The sequence below is a fragment of the Dermacentor variabilis genome, chromosome 1 (assembly GCF_050947875.1).
Source record: "Dermacentor variabilis isolate Ectoservices chromosome 1, ASM5094787v1, whole genome shotgun sequence".
NCBI classification, from domain to species: domain Eukaryota; kingdom Metazoa; phylum Arthropoda; class Arachnida; order Ixodida; family Ixodidae; genus Dermacentor; species Dermacentor variabilis.
Genome location: NC_134568.1, coordinates 75450144 through 75470011, shown reverse-complemented (window position 1 = coordinate 75470011; position 19868 = coordinate 75450144). Strand labels below are relative to the sequence as shown.

At 51.7% G+C, this 19868-nt stretch overlaps 1 protein-coding gene across 4 annotated transcripts in view; it reads left to right on the top strand.

The window, feature by feature from the left end:
- Window positions 1–19868, top strand: part of Sec31 (COPII coat complex component secretory 31) — a 208032-nt gene that overhangs the window by 124253 nt on the left and 63911 nt on the right. For all 4 annotated transcript variants that reach the window (XM_075690145.1, XM_075690136.1, XM_075690118.1 and 1 more), the window contains one exon: window positions 2471–2651. In XM_075690145.1, coding sequence (XP_075546260.1) covers window positions 2471–2651 — 181 coding nt within the window. The remainder of the gene's footprint in view (window positions 1–2470; window positions 2652–19868) is intronic.

Genomic DNA, 19868 nt, shown 5'->3' with positions numbered 1-19868 from the left:
GTAGTTGGCCGGAGCTCGAGAAAGGTACGTACTAAACGGTAGTACTGTTTAACCGAATAGCATGAGATCGCCCACTTACCTGTCGAAAACGGAACTCAGACAGAGTGCGATGAAAGGGGAAAAAACATGCAGTATTTATTCACTTCGCGCGACAAAAGCTTTATTTTCGTTTGATGCCGCGGCGGCCTAGCACGCCGATGACAGCGGCCTCAAACTTACTGAGGCTGCGTGCCAGCTTTTCAGCCAGCCCCCTCTTCTCGGCAAACACTCGCATGGCAGATTCCTCGTTGGCGTTACGTATTCACCGTGCACGTGCGCAGTAGTGCTGCAGAAGTCCCGGGGGCGCCTTTTTCATTACGGGTGCCGGAGTTTGGAATAATTTTCATTTGGAATAGTTACGTTATCGCGCCCCTATTGTCGTCGCGACGATTGCATTCATGAGGCTGACGCAACGCGCAGCTTATGCCACTGTCGGGCCTGAATCGCCCGTGCTATCGCTTTCCGTGTCGTCCTCGTCACTGTCGCTAGTCGACACTTCGGCAACAACAGAGGCAACGATGGCGAAAAGTCGAACCTCGTAGCTGACATATCTTCGCGGTCGCAGCAGCGCTGCCGAGCAACTTCTTCGCATTCCAAATGCCACACACTGTAGTCAACAGCAGATCCCTGTTGCGTGTCAGCGCCCACTTCTTCGTGTCACGTTCGATAGCACGGACGATGTCTAATTTTTCTTCTATGCTGAGCACCCGGCGTCTTTTTTATCCAAGCTTCGGAACGACGCGAGTCCTCGCTTGCACGACGCCATAAGCTCTCTGGCACCGCGTCGAAATGATGTTGATGTTGATGTGGCTTCACGCGCAAACGCACAGGGCGCTTGGAGGCCGTTGTTCCGACCTCTGAGGCGTGTTGTTTTGCCGGGCCGCCCGATGGAGACGGCGCAGCGCCGAGTTTGCGCGACGAAAAGTTCAAACGCTACGTTTTAACCGATGCGTACGCAGTAAGCTGGTACGGTTTATGCGGATACGAAACACATTATGTTCAATGGCCGCTGAGTCGGGGATTTGACTTTACTACTTTTAAAACGAAACTACTGTTTAAGCGGGTACGGTTTTACGAGGTTTTACTAATTACATGCTGCTGGCGAAATTTCACCTGTAAAACACTCTTATCCACTGGATGTCTAAGCGTTGCAGGAAAGCGAGCTTCTCAGTTGCAAGGGGCATGGGTTTCTGAACAGTGAGGGCACACCCTTTTGGAGGTTCCACCCCCAATCCTGAGCTTATTGCTTCACAGCAAATGCGATGACTGACGGCTGGTACAGGGTCAACTGCCTCTGAGATTACAGGAATGTGATGCAGTATAATAAGGCACAGGTTGGAGTGAACATACAACTAGCGGAAATTGCTCAATTTTCCAAAGCTAACATGAGCCAAATACACAATCTGTTAGTGTAACAGCTTACTAGTTCAATTTTTTTACCAATGACAATGTAATTGAAATATTCCAACACATTAAAATACACAGACTTGCTAATAAATGCATGTGCATATCAATATTTGTATCAATATTCAATGCTAAGTATTTGTATTTGATTCATGAAAAAGCATAAAGCGTGCGCCTATATTTTATGCACAAAGAGTTCATAAGCACAGCAAGAATTCAATTCTGGTCTGCAAATATTTTGTAGTGAAAACGCAGTTCGGGAGTGTCTACTGGTGAGGTTGTGGATTTCAAGAATTTCTTTCTCACCTCAAACTAAATTTACTCGCATTGAAATTTCTAGGTCACAAGCTTAACTGTTGATGCATATAATGAGTTATCTCACATACTTTTATCTGGAGGGCTTTAACGCTGAGTTTAGGTCTGAACATAGTCAATAAGTGACTTTTTGCCAAATTTGGATGTAATTTTTAGGAAATGTACTTGATTTCATGGTATAACATTATTTTTAACATACACTATAACGATGGAAAAAAAAATACAACGAATAGTGTGGCTGAAAGTTAACGATGTTTCTGAAGAAATGCGTTTCCTGAAATGTGCATTTTCAAAAAAAAATTCTGAAAATGCACAATTGTTAGCTTTTTAACTGAGCCAATTAAATGCTGAAAATTCATTAATGTATTCACCTGCGACTTCACATGAAAGAAGCATGCTAGTAAAATATTATATAATAAGATTTGTCATTGTACCCAGCTTCACACTTGATTAAAAAAAAATTGTCTCCTGCCAACTTTTGCTTCTTCACTTAAACTTTAAAGGGTGCTTATGTAACCAAAATATCTTTTTCTAGAAAAATACATTGATGAAACCTCATACACACAATCACCAACTAGCCCAATTTTTCCAAAGAGAATCTGTGTAGTCACTTCTGGGGTCTGGGACGTTTTACGTGGAATGACCCTGGCTGACTGGGTGACCTCTAGTTCTGTGCACCTTCATTCACCACAATGCGCTTAATGTTTTGCAGGTCCGCGGTCTCGGTACCCCAGTGTTCATGACCCTTGTGTATACAACGAGCAGCAGCAGGGCTATGGACAGAGCTACTACCAGCCACCATCGCAGATGCCTTACCCCTCTTCACAGGCGCAAAACTATATGCCACAGCCGTACTCGCAGTCAATGCCTGCCTACTATTCTCAGGACCAGGGGTAAGGCAATTGACAAGTGTGCATTGATGTTACCAGTCCAAACAAAACAGAGGTTCATGGGAAGATGGAAACTTGAAGTGATCAACAGTTACTGGCCGAAAAAGGGCCAGATGACCTGGAGCCAATGTTTCAACAAGGAGACCTGTCTTTGGCAGTTGCTTCCCTGCTGGAGGCAAGTCCCCTTTTCGAGATATTGGCTCCCTTCTACCACTTGTTGACTCTCTTGGGTTCTACTGATAGTTGCTCCCTTGCAGCATCCTTTGTCCTACCACTGTTGATCACTTGATGTTACAGGGTACAAATTTGCATGTTGCATGACAAATGAGTTCTGCATAAAACTACAAGTTATAGGGAGTTTATGAAATCACAATAAAATATAAATAAAATAAAAAATAAAACATTAAAAGGCACCGGCCTATTGCTTGTGGATCATTTAGACTACCGTAAAAACCTACGTATAATGCGAGTTTTTTTTTTTCCTATTGGTATTAGCTTCCCAAATTTTGGCCTCATACTATATGTGGATACGAACAAAGATTTCAGTCAGAAATTTGGGCTAGAAGTTTGGTTTCATTATTGCTGTGGGGCTACAGCTTGGCTTCCTTATTGCTGCATGGCTACGGCTTGGTTTCATTCTTGCTGCGTGACTACAGCATAATTTCTTTATTGTTAAGTGCGCACCTTGGCAGCACATGTGCAAACCACGCTTCGCGAAGTGCATCTTTTTTATTCCACATTGAAGGACCAAGATGTCCGGACCACGAAAACAGTACTCGGCTGCTTTCAAGAGAAAGGTTATTTTAGCCGCACAGGACATCGACAACAGTGCAGCCGGGAGGCAGTTTGGCGTCGGCAAGGGAAGCATTCGCGGGTGGCGTCAACAGAAGGAAGCCCTTTTCGCGCTGCAGCGGAACACGAAGAAGCTTTCGCGGCCCGGAGAGGGGGACATTCCCGGAAATCGAACTCGCCCTGACGGAGTTCGTACGCCAACAGCGAGCCGCGCATCTAGCTGTGAGTGTGGAGCTTATGCAGGCAAAAGCTAAGGAGCTTGCAAGAGAAAAAGCGCTACCGAGCTCCGCCTTCAAAGCGAGCAAGCACTGGATTTATTGCTACATGTGCCATGCTGGATTTTCCTTACGCCACTGAACTTCGATTTCGCGAAAGCTGCCCGAATTGTTCGAAAAGCTGCTTGGGGCTTTCCAGCACCACATTATTTTGCTGCACAAGTCCAAGAACTTCCAGCTAGGGCAAATTGGCAATGCTGACGAAACGCTGGTTTATCTGGACATTCCATCGCCCCTCGCCGTGCACGAAAAGGGCTCTGAACAAGTTTATGTCCGGTCCACTGGCAATGAGAAAACGCGAGTTACCGTCATGTTGTCGTGCACGGCAGACGGACGCAAGCAGCTGCCCTATGTAGTCTTCAAGCGCAAGACAGTGCCTAAAGGTGAGGAGCTGCCAAAAAATGTGATCGTGAGATGCCATAAGAAAGGCTGGATGAACGAGAATTTTGTGCTCGACTGGATGAAGTCCGTCTGGTGTAGGCGGCCTGGTGCACTGTTGTCGTTCCCATCCATCCTCGTGCTGGATGCATTTCGTTACCATTTGGCCCACTCAGTGAAGAGGCTGTTGCACGAATCTGGCACTGAACTCGTCGTTATCCCGGTCAGGGTGACGTCTCAGCTGCAGCCTTTAGATAGATGTTTGCGTGAACAAGCCGTTCAAGGACGCGCGGTGTTACGCGGATTGGATGCACTCAGGTGAGCCTGCAGTGACGCTGACTGGGCCGCTGAAGCGGGCTTTGCCAGCCACGCTATGCAAGTGGGTTGTGGACGCATGGGCCAGCATACGAGAGGACCTTGTGCGTCACGCATTCAAGAAGTGCGGCATCTCGAATGCGCTCGATGGCACAGAGGATGAATACCTCTGGGAAGATATGTCCGACAAGGAACTATCCAAAGAGAGCGCAGCTGAGGAAAACAGCGATTGAAGTGCGGAGTGCAATTTAAATAAATGGTTTCCTCAAGTTTTCCTAACTCATATTATATGCGGATAAAACTTTTTTTTTTCCATTTCGCATCCCAAAAGTTTCACCTCGTACTATATGCGGGTTCGTATTATATGTCGGTTTTTACGGTATGTTGAGGACTCGGTGTTTCAGCACATGGCTGCCAACAAGAAGCAAGCTACACTGCTGCAGCACTTTCAGCCAAATACAGTGAAGCCTCGTTAAACCGTAGTTGGCCGTAGCTCAGAAAAAGTATGTACCAAACGGTAGTACTGCTTAACCGAAATAGCATGAGATCGACCACTTACCTGTCAAAAACAGGACTCGGAGAGAGTGTGATGAAAGGGCAAAAACATGCAGTATTTATTCACTTTGTGTGACAAAAGTCTGTTACTTTCGTTTGATACCGCTGCGATCTAGCAGCAACCACAGTGACCTGAAACTTACTGAAGCTGCGAGCCAGCTTTTCAGCCAGCCCCCTCTTCTCGGCGAACACTTGCATGGCAGATTCCTCGGTGGCATTGCGTATTCTCCATGCACGGGTGCGGTAGTGCTGCAGAAGTCGTGGGGTGCCTTTTTCATTTAGGGGTGCTGTTCTCGTCGCGGTGATTGCATTCATGGGGCTGACGTGACACGCAGCTTCTGCCACTGTCGGGCCTTAATCGCCTGTGCTGTCGTTTTCCCTATTGTCATCATCACTGTCGTTAGGCGACACATCGGCAACAACAGAGGCAACGATGGCGAAAAGTCGAACCTCATAGCCGATATCTCTTTACGGTCGTAGCAGAGCTGCCGAACAATTTCTTTACATTCGAAATGCTGCAGACGGTAGTCAACGGTAGATCCCTGTCATGTGCCAGCGCAGACTTCTTCGTGCCACCTTTGATATCACGAATGATGTCCAATTTTTTTTTTGTATGCTGAGCACCTGGTGTTTTTTATCCGAGCATCACGTGAGTCCTAGCTTGCACGATGCGATAACGCTCTCTGGCACGGCGCTGAAATGATGTTGATGTGACTTCACACGCAGACTAACAGGCCGCTTAGAAGCCGTAGTTCCAATCTCTGAGGCTTGTTCTGCCGGGCCACCTGATGGGGACGACGCACCGCCGTGATTCGCAACGAAAAGTGGAAACACTACGTGTTAACCGATATGCACGCAATAAGCTGGTACGGTTTATGCAGATACAAAAGGCATTATGTTCAATGCCTGCTGAGTCAGGGATTTGACTTTACTACCTTTAAAATGAAACTTTACTACTTTTAAATTAAATGTTTAAGCGGGTACGGTTTAACGAGGTCTTACCTTGTTAAACTGTACCTTGATAGTGAGGACGGCAGATCGAGTGTCTGGTCGTTCTTAGGTACATCAAACTGATATGGACCGTAGTGACAGTGATTCATTTTTTTCTTGGCGCTCTGGCAGATCTGTAGCTGCCTTAATAGCCACGATGCACTGCAAAATGAAGGCACAGTCCCATGTATGTAGGGCAAGGAGGCCAATGAGAAAAATTTAAGGGATTGGATAGTCAGGGCGAGGACACAGAAGCCCAATGTGCCCAAGGGTTGTCGACCGTATGGGAAACCTCGTTGCGAGGTAGGTTGTCACATGACAGCAACAGACACAGCTGAGGCATGCAACTCATCCTTTGTATATAAAATTAACGAAAAGCTTGACTGTGATTCTAGTCACGTCGTGTACCAAATTCGATGCGAGGTGTGTAAGCAGTAATATTGTCACGTGGTGGTGACGTTAAGAACACAGTAGCAATACTGTGAAAGGCAAAACTAGATTTTATTGGGCGAACCTGTGCCCACGAAACAGGCTACACTTATAGCACAACGAAAGCGGCGAACAGAGTCGGCGATCGTCGGAAATCTGATCAGCGGGTCAAGCGCGTCGGCTTTTATAGAGCAGTCGTCGAATGTTCCAGACTAATCGTTTGGACCCGCGTGCCTTCCACAAAGTTCTACACCATTCGCGTTACGCGATGAAATCAGATAACACAAGGTTCGGCGACAACAGACAGCCGGGTAGAAGCATCGATAACTTTCCAGAAACGTCGGATACATGCAGGCGCGTCCGTCGCTGTACGATTACAGTTGTTAAGCGGCGAAACGTGGTCGCCCGATAAAGATAAGCACACGTGTCAATACCCACCTCTTAAAAAGCATCGACCCGATGCTGCATACAAACGAAAGTAATAAAGAAAAACACCCGTAGCAAAGAAAACAATAAAATAAGAAAGTTCGTCAGCGTCCGTAAAAGGGTTTCAGACGCACCACGTGGACCACTTCAGATCGTGCGCGGCGCCGCTGTGAATGCGAAATTCCGTCTGGCACGACCTCATAGTCCAGTGCGCCAATACGTCGAATGACCTTGTAGGGTCCGAAATAGCGGCGCAATAGTTTCTCACTCAGACCTCGTCGGCGTATCGGTGTCCAAACCCAAACACGGTCGCCGGGCTGGTACTCGACGAAGCGTCGTCGGAGGTTGTAGTGTCGGCTGTCGGTCCTCTGTTGGTTCTTGATCCGTAGGCGGGCGAGCTGTCGGGCTTCTTCGGCGCGCTGCAGATAGCTAGCGACGTCAACATTCTCTTCGTCAGTGACGTGGGGCAGCATGGCGTCGAGCGTCGTTGTCGGGATCCTGCCGTAAACCAGCTTAAACGGCGTGATCTGTGTTGTTTCTTGCACTGCCGTGTTGTAAGCGAAGGTTACATACGGCAGGACCACGTCCCACGTCTTGTGCTCGACGTCGACGTACATTGCTAGCATGTCGGCGAGGGTCTTGTTCAGGCGCTCCGTGAGACCATTCGTCTGCGGATGGTAGGCAGTTGTCCTCCTGTGGCTTGTCTGGCTATACTTCAGAATGGCCTGGGTGAGCTCTGCTGTAAAAGCCGTTCCTCTGTCGGTGATGAGGACTTCTGGAGCACCATGTCGCAGCAGGATGTTCTCGACGAAAAATTTCGCCACTTCGGCTGCGCTGCCTTTTGGTAGAGCTTTAGTTTCAGCAAAGCGGGTGAGATAGTCCGTCGCCACGACGATCCACTTATTCCCGGATGTTGACATCGGAAACAGCCCCAACAAATCCATCCCAATCTGCTGGAATGGTCGGCGAGGAGGTTCGATCGGCTGTAGTAATCCTGCTGGCCTTGTCGGTGGTGTCTTGCGTCGTTGACAGTCTCGGCATATCTTGACGTAACGGGCGACGTCGGCGGTCAGACGCGGCCAGTAATACCTTTCCTGTATTCTCGACAGCGTCCGGGAGAACCCCAGGTGCCCAGCGGTTGGATCGTCGTGTAGGGCGTGCAGTATTTCTGGACACAGCGCTGAGGGTACAACAAGAAGGTAGCTGGCGCGTACTGGTGAGAAGTTCTTCTTCACGAGCAGGTTGTTTTGTAGCGTGAACGAAGAAAACCCGCGCTTAAATGCCCTAGGGACAACGTCGGTGTTCCCTTCCAAATACTCGACGAGGCCTTTTAGTTCCGGGTCTGCTCGTTGCTGTTTAGTGAAGTCTTCCGCGCTTATTATCCCAAGGAAGGCGTCGTCGTCCTCGTCGTCTTGCGGCGGGAGATCGATGGGGGCGCGTGATAAGCAGTCGGCGTCGGAGTGTTTTCTTCCGGACTTGTATATTACCGCGACGTCATATTCTTGTAGTCTGAGGCTCTACCGCGCCAGCCGTCCTGAAGGGTCCTTTAAGTTAGCTAGCCAACACTACGCGTGGTGGTCGCTGACGACTTTGAATGGCCTGCCATAGAGGTAAGGGCGGAATTTAGCTGTAGCCCAAATGATGGCGAGGCATTCCTTTTCAGTCGTAGAATAATTGCTTTCCGCTTTTGACAGCGACCGGCTAGCATACGATATCACCCGTTCAAGTCCTTCTTTCCTCTGAACTAGGACGGCACCGAGGCCTAGGCTACTGGCGTCAGTGTGGATTTCGGTATCGGCGTCCTTGTCGAAGTGTGCAAGTACCGGCGGCGACAGCATGCATCGTTTGAGTTCTTGAAATGCCTTGGCCTGCGGCGTTTCCCACTTGAACTCGACATCACATTTGGTTAGATGTGTTAGCGGCTCCGCGATGCGTGAAAAGTCCTTGACAAAGCGCCTATAGTAGGCACACATGCCAAGAAATCTGCGCACTGCCTTCTTGTCGGTTGGCTGCGGGAACTTTGCGATGGCAGCTGTCTTCTGTGGGTCGGGGCGTACTCCTGATTTGCTGATGACGTGGCCTAGAAACAAAAGCTCATCGTAAGCGAATCGGCACTTTTCCGCCTTCAGAGTGAGCCCTGATGACTTGATGGCCTCTAGTACTGTCGCAAGCCGCCTCAGGTGATCGTCGAAATTTCCGGCGAAGACGACGACGTCATCCAAGTAAACGAGACAGGTCTGCCACTTCAATCCTGCTAAAACCGTGTCCATCACGCGCTGGAACGTTGCAGGCGCCGAGCACAGTCCGAATGGCATAACCTTGAACTCGTAGAGGCCGTCTGGGGTGATGAAGGCCGTCTTTTCGCGATCTCTTTCGTCGACTTCTATTTGCCAATAGCCAGACTTGAGGTCCATTGACGAGAAGTATTTAGCGTTGCAGAGCCGATCCAGTGCGTCGTCTATCCGTGGGAGGGGGTATACGTCCTTCTTCGTGATGCTGTTCAGACGACGATAATCGACGCAGAAACCCAGGGTTCCGTCCTTTTTTTTCACCAAGACTACAGGAGATGCCCACGGGCTTTTGGACGGCTGGATGATGTCGTCGCGCAGCATTTCGTCGACTTGGTGCCTTATAGCTTCGCGTTCTCGCGTCGAAACTCGGTATGGGCTCTGGCGGAGAGGTCGAGCGCCCTCTTCGGTTATTATGCGATGCTTTGCGACTGGGGTTCGTCGAATCCTTGATGACGTCGAAAAGCACTCTTTGTATCGTCGAAGTAGACTTCTGAGCTGTTGTTGCTTAATCGCGGGGAGACTTGGATTTATGTCGAAGTCTGGCTCGGGAACTAAAGTCGTCGGGGTAGATGCGGCGGAATCCGAGAGGACAAACGCATTGCTGTTTTCCAGAATTTCCTCGATGTATGCGATCGTCGTGCCCTTGTTGATGTGCTTGAACTCCTGGCTGAAGTTTGTCAGCAACACTTTCGTGTTTCCTCCGTGCAGTCGAGCGATCCCTCTTGCGACGCAAATTTCACGGTCGAGCAGTAGACGTTGGTCACCTTCGATGACGCCTTCTACGTCAGCGAGTGTTTCGGTGCCGACCGAAATAACAAATCTGGAGCGAGGCGGGATGCTCACTTGATGTTCGAGCACACTCAAGGCGTGGTGACTACGAGGGCTCTCCGGCGGTATCGCATGATCTTCCGACAGCGTTATGGACTTCGACTTCAGGTCGATGACTGCGCCGTGTTGGTTGAGGAAGTCCATGCCGAGAATGACGTCTCGTGAACACTGTTGGAGGATAACGAAGGTGACAGAGTAAGTGCGGTCGTGAATGGTAATTCTTGCCGTGCACATTCCTGTCGGCGTAATCAGATGTCCTCCAGCGGTCCGAATTTGAGGGCCTTCCCATGCAGTCTTAACCTTCTTTAACTGGACGGCGATGTGTCCACTCATGACTGAGTAATCGGCGCCTGTGTCGACTAAGGCGGTGACTGCGTGGCCGTCTAGAAGCACGTCGAGGTCGGTGGTTCTTTGTCTTGCATTGCTGTTGGGTCTTGGCGTCGGATCACGGCTGCGTCGTGTTGAACTGAAGCTTGTACGTCGCATCGTCAAGTCGTCTTTCGTCGGTATAGTCTTGGCTTTGTTGGGAACTCAGCGCTGACGCCCGTTGTTGCACCTGGGTCGCAAGCCCCAAGGGTAGCGTTGGCCTGGCGGCCTGGGGCACAACTGGAAGCATCCGAAGGTCCCGGCAAAGCATGAGTCGACTGGTAACAGAACAACTTGTTTATTCAAGCATAGCATAAGAGCGGGCGGTCAGGTCGACCGAAGTAGAGAGACGGGAGTGCAAGTTACTCAACAGAAGAAATCGGAGCCTCTCTTGGCGTCCGGGGGCAGCTGCTTTTTTACTCTCGCAGTTGAGGGCAAGAAGGAACCCCTCTATAGACGAGCACGTGACTGTGCCGCTCGGGCACGTTGGGATGAGAAGGTGGCGCAGCCGTCGTGTCGGCGCCGCTCAGGCACAATGGGATGAGAAGGTGGCGCATACGTCGTGTCGGCGCCGGTCAGACCTCCTCGCTTCACAGTTGGGGGAGCTCCTCTCCCCGGCTGCCGCGCTTCGACAAGCGTGGGCACCAACATGCACATACACACACACACGCACATGAAGACACGTGGCATTGGAACATGCCTGGACGCGCTTGGCGGGGAGGCGTAGCGGCGGCGCCGAACGGGCCAAAATGTCTGCCGCTTCGAACGAAGCCCCGGCGTCCGTTGCATCCGCGCCGGCTTTACCGCGCGTCGTAGGCGAAACGTAACAGACCGCCCCGCCGGGGGAAGGAGATCCCGATGGTCAGGGGACTGCATCCGCTGTCCGGAGGGATGTCGCTCGATGATGCTCATAACTGAAGTCGGGCGTCCCTCGACGTTTCTTGAGCGCAGCGCACAGAGAAGGCCTCGTTCTCTCGTTCAGGTTCGCACAGGACACTGCAAAGTGACTTCGGGAGAGTTCACATTTTTGTTCTCGTTCCCGGCAAGCGTTAGAACTACGCTGAAACTCAACCGCTCAGTCAGCAAGCACGGCACAACCCTCACTAAGCCCTGCCAGGCTCTTTCCCCTTTTATACCACTGCCTAGTTCCCTACAGTAGTCTAGCAGCACTCAGAACGCGTCCACAAATTGGAAAATTGCACTAGAAAGCACATCATCACTTTGAAACACTAAACAAAAGCAATATGTTAAAAATCCTGCCTCAGGAAGAAAAACATCAGTAACAAACAATTTTGAGGCTGATTCCTACGTTAGGGGCTTCGACTTAAGCCATCGGCGTTACCGTTGAGACTCCCCTTTTTGTAACGCACCTCAAAGGAATATTGTTGCAAAGCGAGGCTCCAGCGCAGGAGGCGGCCATTTTTGGGAGAGATGGTCTGCAGCCATTGGAGAGGGCAGTGATCCGTCTCAATGATAAACCTCGAGCCGGCTAGATAGCATGACAATTTCTGAACGGCCCACACGAGACACGCACACTCTTTCTCGGTGGCGCTGTACGCCTGCTCACGACTGGTCAGCTTACGACTAGCATACAGGACGGGGTGTTCTACTTCTCCATTTTCCTGTTGGCACAGTACAACGCCCATGCCTCGCTCACTAGCATCGCACTGAACTACGAACCCTTTTGTGTAGTCTGGCGATCGTAGCACAGGCTGGCTTGTTAGGGCGCTCTTTAGGGCGCTAAAAGCTCTTTCCTTTGTCTCGTCCCAGACGACTGTTTGCGGCTCTGTCTTTCTTAGAGCATCCGTCAGGGGAGCCGCGATATCAGAGTACCTGGGGATGTACCTCTGATAGTAGCCGGCGACGCCTAAGAACGACCGAATATCGGTCTTCGTGCGCGGTTGCGGGAAGTCTCGCACAGCGGCCACCTTTATTTCAGAGGGGCGGCGACGACCCCGACCAATCACGTGACTGAGGTAGACAACCTCGGCCTGTGCTAACTGGCACTTAGGAGCCTTGACTGTCAAGCCCGCATCGCGCAGGCGGGTTAGCACTGCCCGCAAGTGGGCCATATGCTCAGACCAGGATGCGGAGAATATCGCTACGTCGTCTAGATACGGTAAAGCGAATTCTTGCTGTCCCCGCAACACTTTATCCATGAGGCTTGAAAAGCAGTATGGCGCGTTCTTCAAACCAAAACTCAACACTTTAGGACGGAATGTTCCCATTGGTGAAATGAACGCCGCATACCTACTAGCCTCTTCTGTAAGTGGAACCTGCCAATAACCCCTGACAAGATCTAGGGTGGAAATAAACTGAGCGCTACTAACTTTCTCAAGGCGCTCCTCGATGTTAGGGATCGGATAAATTTGATCCTTAGTGATGGAATTAAGCCTGCGGTAGTCGACGCAAGGACGAGGTTCCTTGCCCGGTACCTCAACTAAAATCAAAGGGGAGGTATAATCACTCTCACCTGCCTCAATAACACCGAGCTGTAGCATTTTCTTTACCTCAGCCTCCATAATATCGCTCTGGCGGGGTGACACCCGATACGCCTTGGATCGTACTGGCTCTGGGGAGGTAAGTTCTATGTCATGAGTAAGGACAGAAGTCCTACCAGGCCTCTCAGAGAACAGACCTTGAAACCCTTGTAAGAGCTGGTGTAGTTCGGTTTTCTGCTCAGGCGACAGCGATGCTTTACTGATTAAGTCATTAATGACTTGATCGGTGTCTTCCCTGTTCGTCACTGAGCCTAGTCCCGGAAGCTCGACCGGAAGCTCTTCAGGAACGTTTACCATCATGCACACCACTGCTTCCCTTTGTCTATAAGGTTTGAGCAGATTACAGTGGTAAACTTGCTGTGCTTTCCGCTTTCCTGGCAGACTCACCACGTAGTTAACGTCCGACAGTTTTTGAACAATCCGTGCTGGGCCCTCCCACTGCACGTCGAGTTTGTTTTTTAGCGATGTGCGCAATATCATGACCTCATCGCCCACCTCGAAACGACGGGCCCTGGCTGTCCGATCATAATAAACCTTGGCCCTCTGCTGGGCCTTTGCCATTGCTTCACCTGACAACTCCTGTGCCCTTCTTAAGCGTTCGAGGAGCTTAAGCACGTACTCCACCACGACTGGGTCGTCGCCCCTGCCTTCCCACGATTCTCGAAGCATGCGAAGCGGAGATCGCAGCGAGCGACCGTACACCAGCTCAGCTGGCGAAAACCCCGTAGCCGCATGCGGCGCGGTCCGTAATGCAAACATCACCCCAGGCAGACACAGCTCCCAGTCAGTTTGATGTTCAAAACACAAGGCTCTCAACACGCGCTTCATGACGGAGTGGTGCTTCTCAATGAAATTCGACTGTGGGTGGTACACTGAGCTGTGTAACAGCTTTACCCCACACCTTTCGAGAAAAGTTGTCGTCAAAGCGCTAGTAAACACTGTGCCCTGATCTGATTGGATTTCCGCAGGAAAACCAACTCGCGCAAATATGGACAGTAGTGCATTGACTATCTCAACTGAGCTGAGTTCTTTAAGCGGCACTGCTTCAGGGAACTTTGTCGCTGGGCAGATCACAGTCAAAATGTGTCTGTACCCCGTGGCTGTTACCGGCAGAGGTCCCACTGTATCAATAACGAGCCGTCTAAAAGGCTCCGTAATGATAGGTACCAATCTCAACGGCGCCCTCGATTTGTCCCCTGGTTTGCCCACCCGCTGACAGGTGTCACATGTCCTCACGAAATGGTCTGCGTCCCGAAAACACCCTGGCCAATAGTACTCTTGCAAGAGACGGTCCTTAGTTTTCTTAACTCCTAGGTGTCCGGACCACGAACCCCCGTGCGACAAGCGCAACAGATCCTGACGATAGCATTGAGGCACGATCAGCTGATCGAACTCCACTCCCCTGCGGTCTAGATACTTCCGGTACAGGACTCCACCTCTTTCCACAAAACGCGCATTTTTCCTGGCGATACCTTCCTTGACAATGCAGCGTATGTTTTCTAGGCTGCCATCCTTTTTTTGCTCGGCTATCAAAGCCGACCGGCTGACTTTTAGCAACCTATCAAGTCCGTCTGACGTAGTCGCGATGAGCAAATCTGCAGATAGCTCTTCTAACTTTCCCGCATCGGCAATTTCCTCTCCGGTATCTGATGCCTTTAACGTTACAGACTCAAGTTTATTCAGTTCGGGCATGCTCTGAATATCAGCTTGCTGCGCCTCTGACCCTTTCTCATTGTTCGATAACGTCGGCCCCGCAACTACCGCCTTTGCAGCGAGCTCCCGAACCTTCGATCTGGTTAAGGCCTGAACGCTAGCCTCACCAAACAAAAGCCCCTTCTCGCGCAGGAGGTGATCGGACCTGTTCGAAAATAGGTACGGGTACTGGGGGGGCAGCATAGATGACACTGCGGCCTCCGTCTCAAGCGCTCCGAATGGTCCTTCAATAAGCACTTTTGCTACGGGCAGACACACGCTATGAGCTTCCACGGCTTGCTTGATCCATGCGCACTCGCCTGTGAACATATCGGGTTCTACGTAGGAGGGGTGAACTACATCCATCGTAGCTGCGGAATCGCGAAGCACTCGGCACTCTTTCCCGTTCACGAGGAGGTCTCGCATGTAAGGCTCGAGAAGCTTCATGTTCTCGTCAGTGCTGCATAACGACAAAAACACAACTTTTGGTTTTGTTTCCGGACACTGCGCCGAAAAGTGACCTGGCTTCTGGCACGTATAACAAACGCGCGCTTGCCTCGTCTCGAACCGCTTTCTGCGTTCGGCTTCGGCTGCCGCCGTCTCCTTAGGTTCGGTCGCACTGCTTTCACTCGCATCCGCACTACGTGTGTTCCCCTTTGCTCTCATGGGTGTGAACTTCGGCCTCTCAAACTTGGAGCCAAATTCACCCTTTTGACCGTCCTTAGCTCCGCGAGCCCGACGCGTCACAAACTCCTCGGCTAGCTCAGCGGCTTTAGCCACCGTACAAACGTCTGGCCTATCCAAGACCCAGTACCGCACGTTCTCAGGTAACCGACTATAAAACTGTTCTAGCCCGAAACACTGCAGAACTTTCTCGTGGTCACCAAACGCTTTCTCTTCTTTGAGCCACTCCTGCATGTTTGACATAAGCCTGTACGCAAACTCTGTGTATGACTCACTTCTGCCTTTCTCATTTTCCCGAAACTTCCGACGGAACGCCTCCGCTGACAGCCTGTACTTTTTTAGCAGACTCGATTTCACTTTGTCGAAATCCTCTGCCTCCTCTCTATTCAAGCGAGTGACTACGTCGGCCGCCTCGCCGGGTAGCAAAGTGAGCAAGCGCTGTGGCCACGTTTCCCGAGAGAACCCCTGCTTCTCGCACGTTCGCTCAAAGTTAACCAGGAACAAACCAATGTCCTCTCCAAGCTTAAACGGCCGCATCAGGTCAGTCATTTTGAACAATACGCGTTCTCCTGCACCGTGTGCCTGACTTCCATTACGAGCGCGTTCCATCTCTACCTCGAGACGCTTCATTTCCAAAGCGTGTTGACGGTCGCGCTCTTCTTTTTCTTTCTCTTTTTGTTCTTTAAGTTCGCGCTCCTGTCTTTTTGCAGTCTCCCTTTCCTCAATGGTCTCAAGGCATTCCGACAGCTCGTCATCCTCAGCTTCTAACTCAAGAATAGCCCTTAGCAGTTCTGGTTTTCTGAGTTTGTCCGAGACATCCAGACCCAACTCTCTTGCAAGCTCCAGCAATTTCGGTTTGCGCAACGACTTCAAATCCATGGCTGCTCTGAATGCTGCTTTCTCTACTGCCTAATTTTGTCTTGCCGCAAACTAACCCGGCAGCAACGACAACCACAATTACCAGCTCTGTTTCTGACACTAACAAAAGCCTGGCAAAGCTCAGAAGAAGAAAGTCCCGCACTCACCAAACCTCGCAGCCAAGAATTCAGCGCAGTCGTTCCGCTGCAGGCAACCAGTCATCACACAGGGCTCGTTGCACTGCTCCCGGATGGTCGTTGTGCTGCTCAGCATACAGTCAACTGCATATCTTCGCTGCTGGCCTCCGTTGTCGCGATCTCACCGCTGGCAGACAGTAGTTGGAATCGCACCGCTGGCACCAGTTGTTGGGAACACAGCGCTGACGCCCGTTGTTGCACCTGGGTCGCAAGCCCCAAGGGTAGCGTTGGCCTGGCGGCCTGGGGCACAACTGGAAGCATCCGAAGGTCCCGGCAAAGCATGAGTCGACTGGTAACAGAACAACTTGTTTATTCAAGCATAGCATAAGAGCGGGCGGTCAGGTCGACCGAAGTAGAGAGACGGGAGTGCAAGTTACTCAACAGAAGAAATCGGAGCCTCTCTTGGCGTCCGGGGGCAGCTGCTTTTTTACTCTCGCAGTTGAGGGCAAGAAGGAACCCCTCTATAGACGAGCACGTGACTGTGCCGCTCGGGCACGTTGGGATGAGAAGGTGGCGCAGCCGTCGTGTCGGCGCCGCTCAGGCACAATGGGATGAGAAGGTGGCGCATACGTCGTGTCGGCGCCGGTCAGACCTCCTCGCTTCACAGTTGGGGGAGCTCCTCTCCCCGGCTGCCGCGCTTCGACAAGCGTGGGCACCAACATGCACATACACACACACACGCACATGAAGACACGTGGCATTGGAACATGCCTGGACGCGCTTGGCGGGGAGGCGTAGCGGCGGCGCCGAACGAGCCAAAATGTCTGCCGCTTCGAACGAAGCCCCGGCGTCCGTTGCATCCGCGCCGGCTTTACCGCGCGTCGTAGGCGAAACGTAACAGCTTCCTGACTTCCTCGGGACGGCGGCGTGTCGTTATTATGTCGTCGAGATGGTTTCTTCGGCGTCTTCGTTGGCGGCGGAGGATCTTCGTCAGTTCCACGAACAGCAACCGCACCTCCATCGGTTGCTGCCTTTAGTTTTCCGGATATGGGCTCGCTGACCGGCCCCGGGCTGGGCCAGTGTATGGTCGGCGCTGTGGCGACAGGTAGCGGCCTGGTGATGGCGAACGCGACGGTCGTCGAGAGCTCCACTGAGTAGCGGCGAGGTAGTCGGCGATATCCCAGGGGCGTTCACCTTGCTGCGGGCGCGGAGCGTTCACGGCGAAACCTCGCAGTCCCATCCCCCGGTATGGACATCGTCGGTAGACGTGACCCGCTTCTCCGCAGTGGTAGCAGAGCGGGCGGTGGTCAGGAGCGCGCCAAATGTCCGTCTTCCTCGCGTAGGTGCGCTGGACGACGGATGGTCGTGCTGGCTGCGGCGGCGGCGGACGACGGAACTGCGGCGTGACAGGGCCATGGCGCGGTCGCGGAGGGGGAGCTTGACGGCGCGCGGCGGCGGCATAGGTCATCGCTTGCGGCTCAGGCTGCGGCGATTCAGGGGCTACTCCAAGCTGTTGTTGGAGCTCCTCACGCACGGCGTCGGCAATCGAAGCCACTTGAGGCTGTGATGATGGGAACAGCTTTTGTAGCTCCTCCCGCACGACAGCTCGGATAGTCTCGCGTAGGTCGTTGGTGGCAAGTGATTGAACCCCGGCGTGGTTTGTATAGTTCGTGCGGCGATCGAATTGCCGGTTCCGGATCTCGAGTGTCTTCTCAATGTTCGTCGCCTCACGAAGAAACTCTTCGACGGTCTTCGGTGGGCTTCTTAGCATCCCGGCGAAAAGTTCCTCCTTTACACCACGCATCAGTAAGCGGACCTTCTTCTCCTCGGCCATATCCGGGTCGGTGTGGCGGAACAAACGGCTCATTTCTTCCGTAAAGATGGAGACGTTCTCGTTTGGCAGCTGCACTCGGGCGTCCAGCATAGCTTCAGCCCTTTCCTTGCGCACGACGCTTGTAAAGGTGCGTAGGAAGCCGGTACGGAACAGGTCCCACGTTGTCAAGGTCGATTCCCTGTTCTCAAACCAAGTTCTGGCGGTGTCTTCTAAGGCGAAGTAGACATGCCGCAGCTTCTCGTCGGAGTCCCAGTTGTTGAATGTTGCGATTCTTTCGTAGGTCTCCAGCCATGATTCCAGGTCTTCAGTCGCTGCTCCATGGAAGGTTGGTGGGTCCCGAGGTTGTTGTAGGATAACGGGGGACGCTGGGGCAGCCATTGGGGTTGTCTTGACCACGATCTTCTTTGTCGTCTCAGGTAGAAGTCCGTGCTCTGGGGGCAGTCCTTGCAGTCTGCGGCTAGCACGCTGGTCTTGGGCGATGTTGGTTCTGTCCTCGGGCTTCGGGCTTGGATCGCGGCTTTGCGGGGGCGTTCGGTACATGAACGCACAAGCACCTCCACCAGATGTCACGTGGTGGTGACGTTAAGAACACAGTAGCAATACTGTGAAAGGCAAAACTAGATTTTATTGGGCGAACCTGTGCCCACGAAACAGGCTACACTTAAAGCACAACGAAAGCGGCGAACAGAGTCGGCGATCGTCGGAAATCTGATCAGCGGGTCAAGCGCGTCGGCTTTTATAGAGCAGTCGTCGAATGTTCCAGACTAATCGTTTGGACCCGCGTGCCTTCCACAAAGTTCTACACCATTCGCGTTACGCGATGAAATCAGATAACACAAGGTTCGGCGACAACAGACAGCCGGGTAGAAGCATCGATAACTTTCCAGAAACGTCGGATACATGCAGGCGCGTCCGTCGCTGTACGATTACAGTTGTTAAGCGGCGAAACGTGGTCGCCCGATAAAGATAAGCACACGTGTCAATATATCAGGCAAGCGATAAATACTTTGTGTGAAGTTTCAAGTGAGTATTTACTGCACTATGATTGGGGCGCGAGCGGGGATCATTGTTTGGAGCGCGCATTCAGTTGGACCACCTGAGATTGGCCTAGGCTGCGCCGACTTTGCGTGGCGGACGAAGTCGGCGCGGCTAGGCTAGTTGTGTGCAGCACAATCAACCGCGTGCTCCCGGCTGACGAAGACGGCGTAGGCCAGTTACAGGTGTTGCGACCGAATGCATGCTCCGAACAATGATCCCCAATTGCACCCTTGCTTCATTGATTAGCAGAAGTTTTTGAAGCATTTTTTATGAGATTTTCTCTATCGAATTCTGGCTATATCAAACTTTTTTGTGATCACTGTGCTGTTCGATATGTTGAGGTTCGACTGTATCAAGTTGTAAACATTCGCATACTAACTGAATTGACAAACAAAGTGTCACGGGTGCACAGGTAAACATGAACACCTCACTTGATGACCCCGGAAAGTCGCTGTCAAGACGTTGGAGTGAGGAAGTGCAGCAGCACTAGTGAGCGAACTCACCTTCACGCTGTCTCTCGCTTCAATGCGAACTAAACAGTGCATGTGAAGCTACCAGCACTGGGCGCACTTTGCCCACATCGCAGATTGCTTTCAAGATACGGAAGTCACGCCGTAAGCAGCAGCTGCCGGAGTAAAACCCCACTTCTCCTTTGCCTCCGCCCCGTGCCTCGGCTGCAAGAGAAGACGGCGCGCTTCTGCCCCATCTTCCTCCCTTGCGTGTGCAATATTGAGCCGCGATCATTGGCTGACCTTTGCACGTCAGTTGTCAGCCCATGTCAGCACATCAAGTGTCCATTTTGTACACTTGATTTTGACAAAAATTGATGCT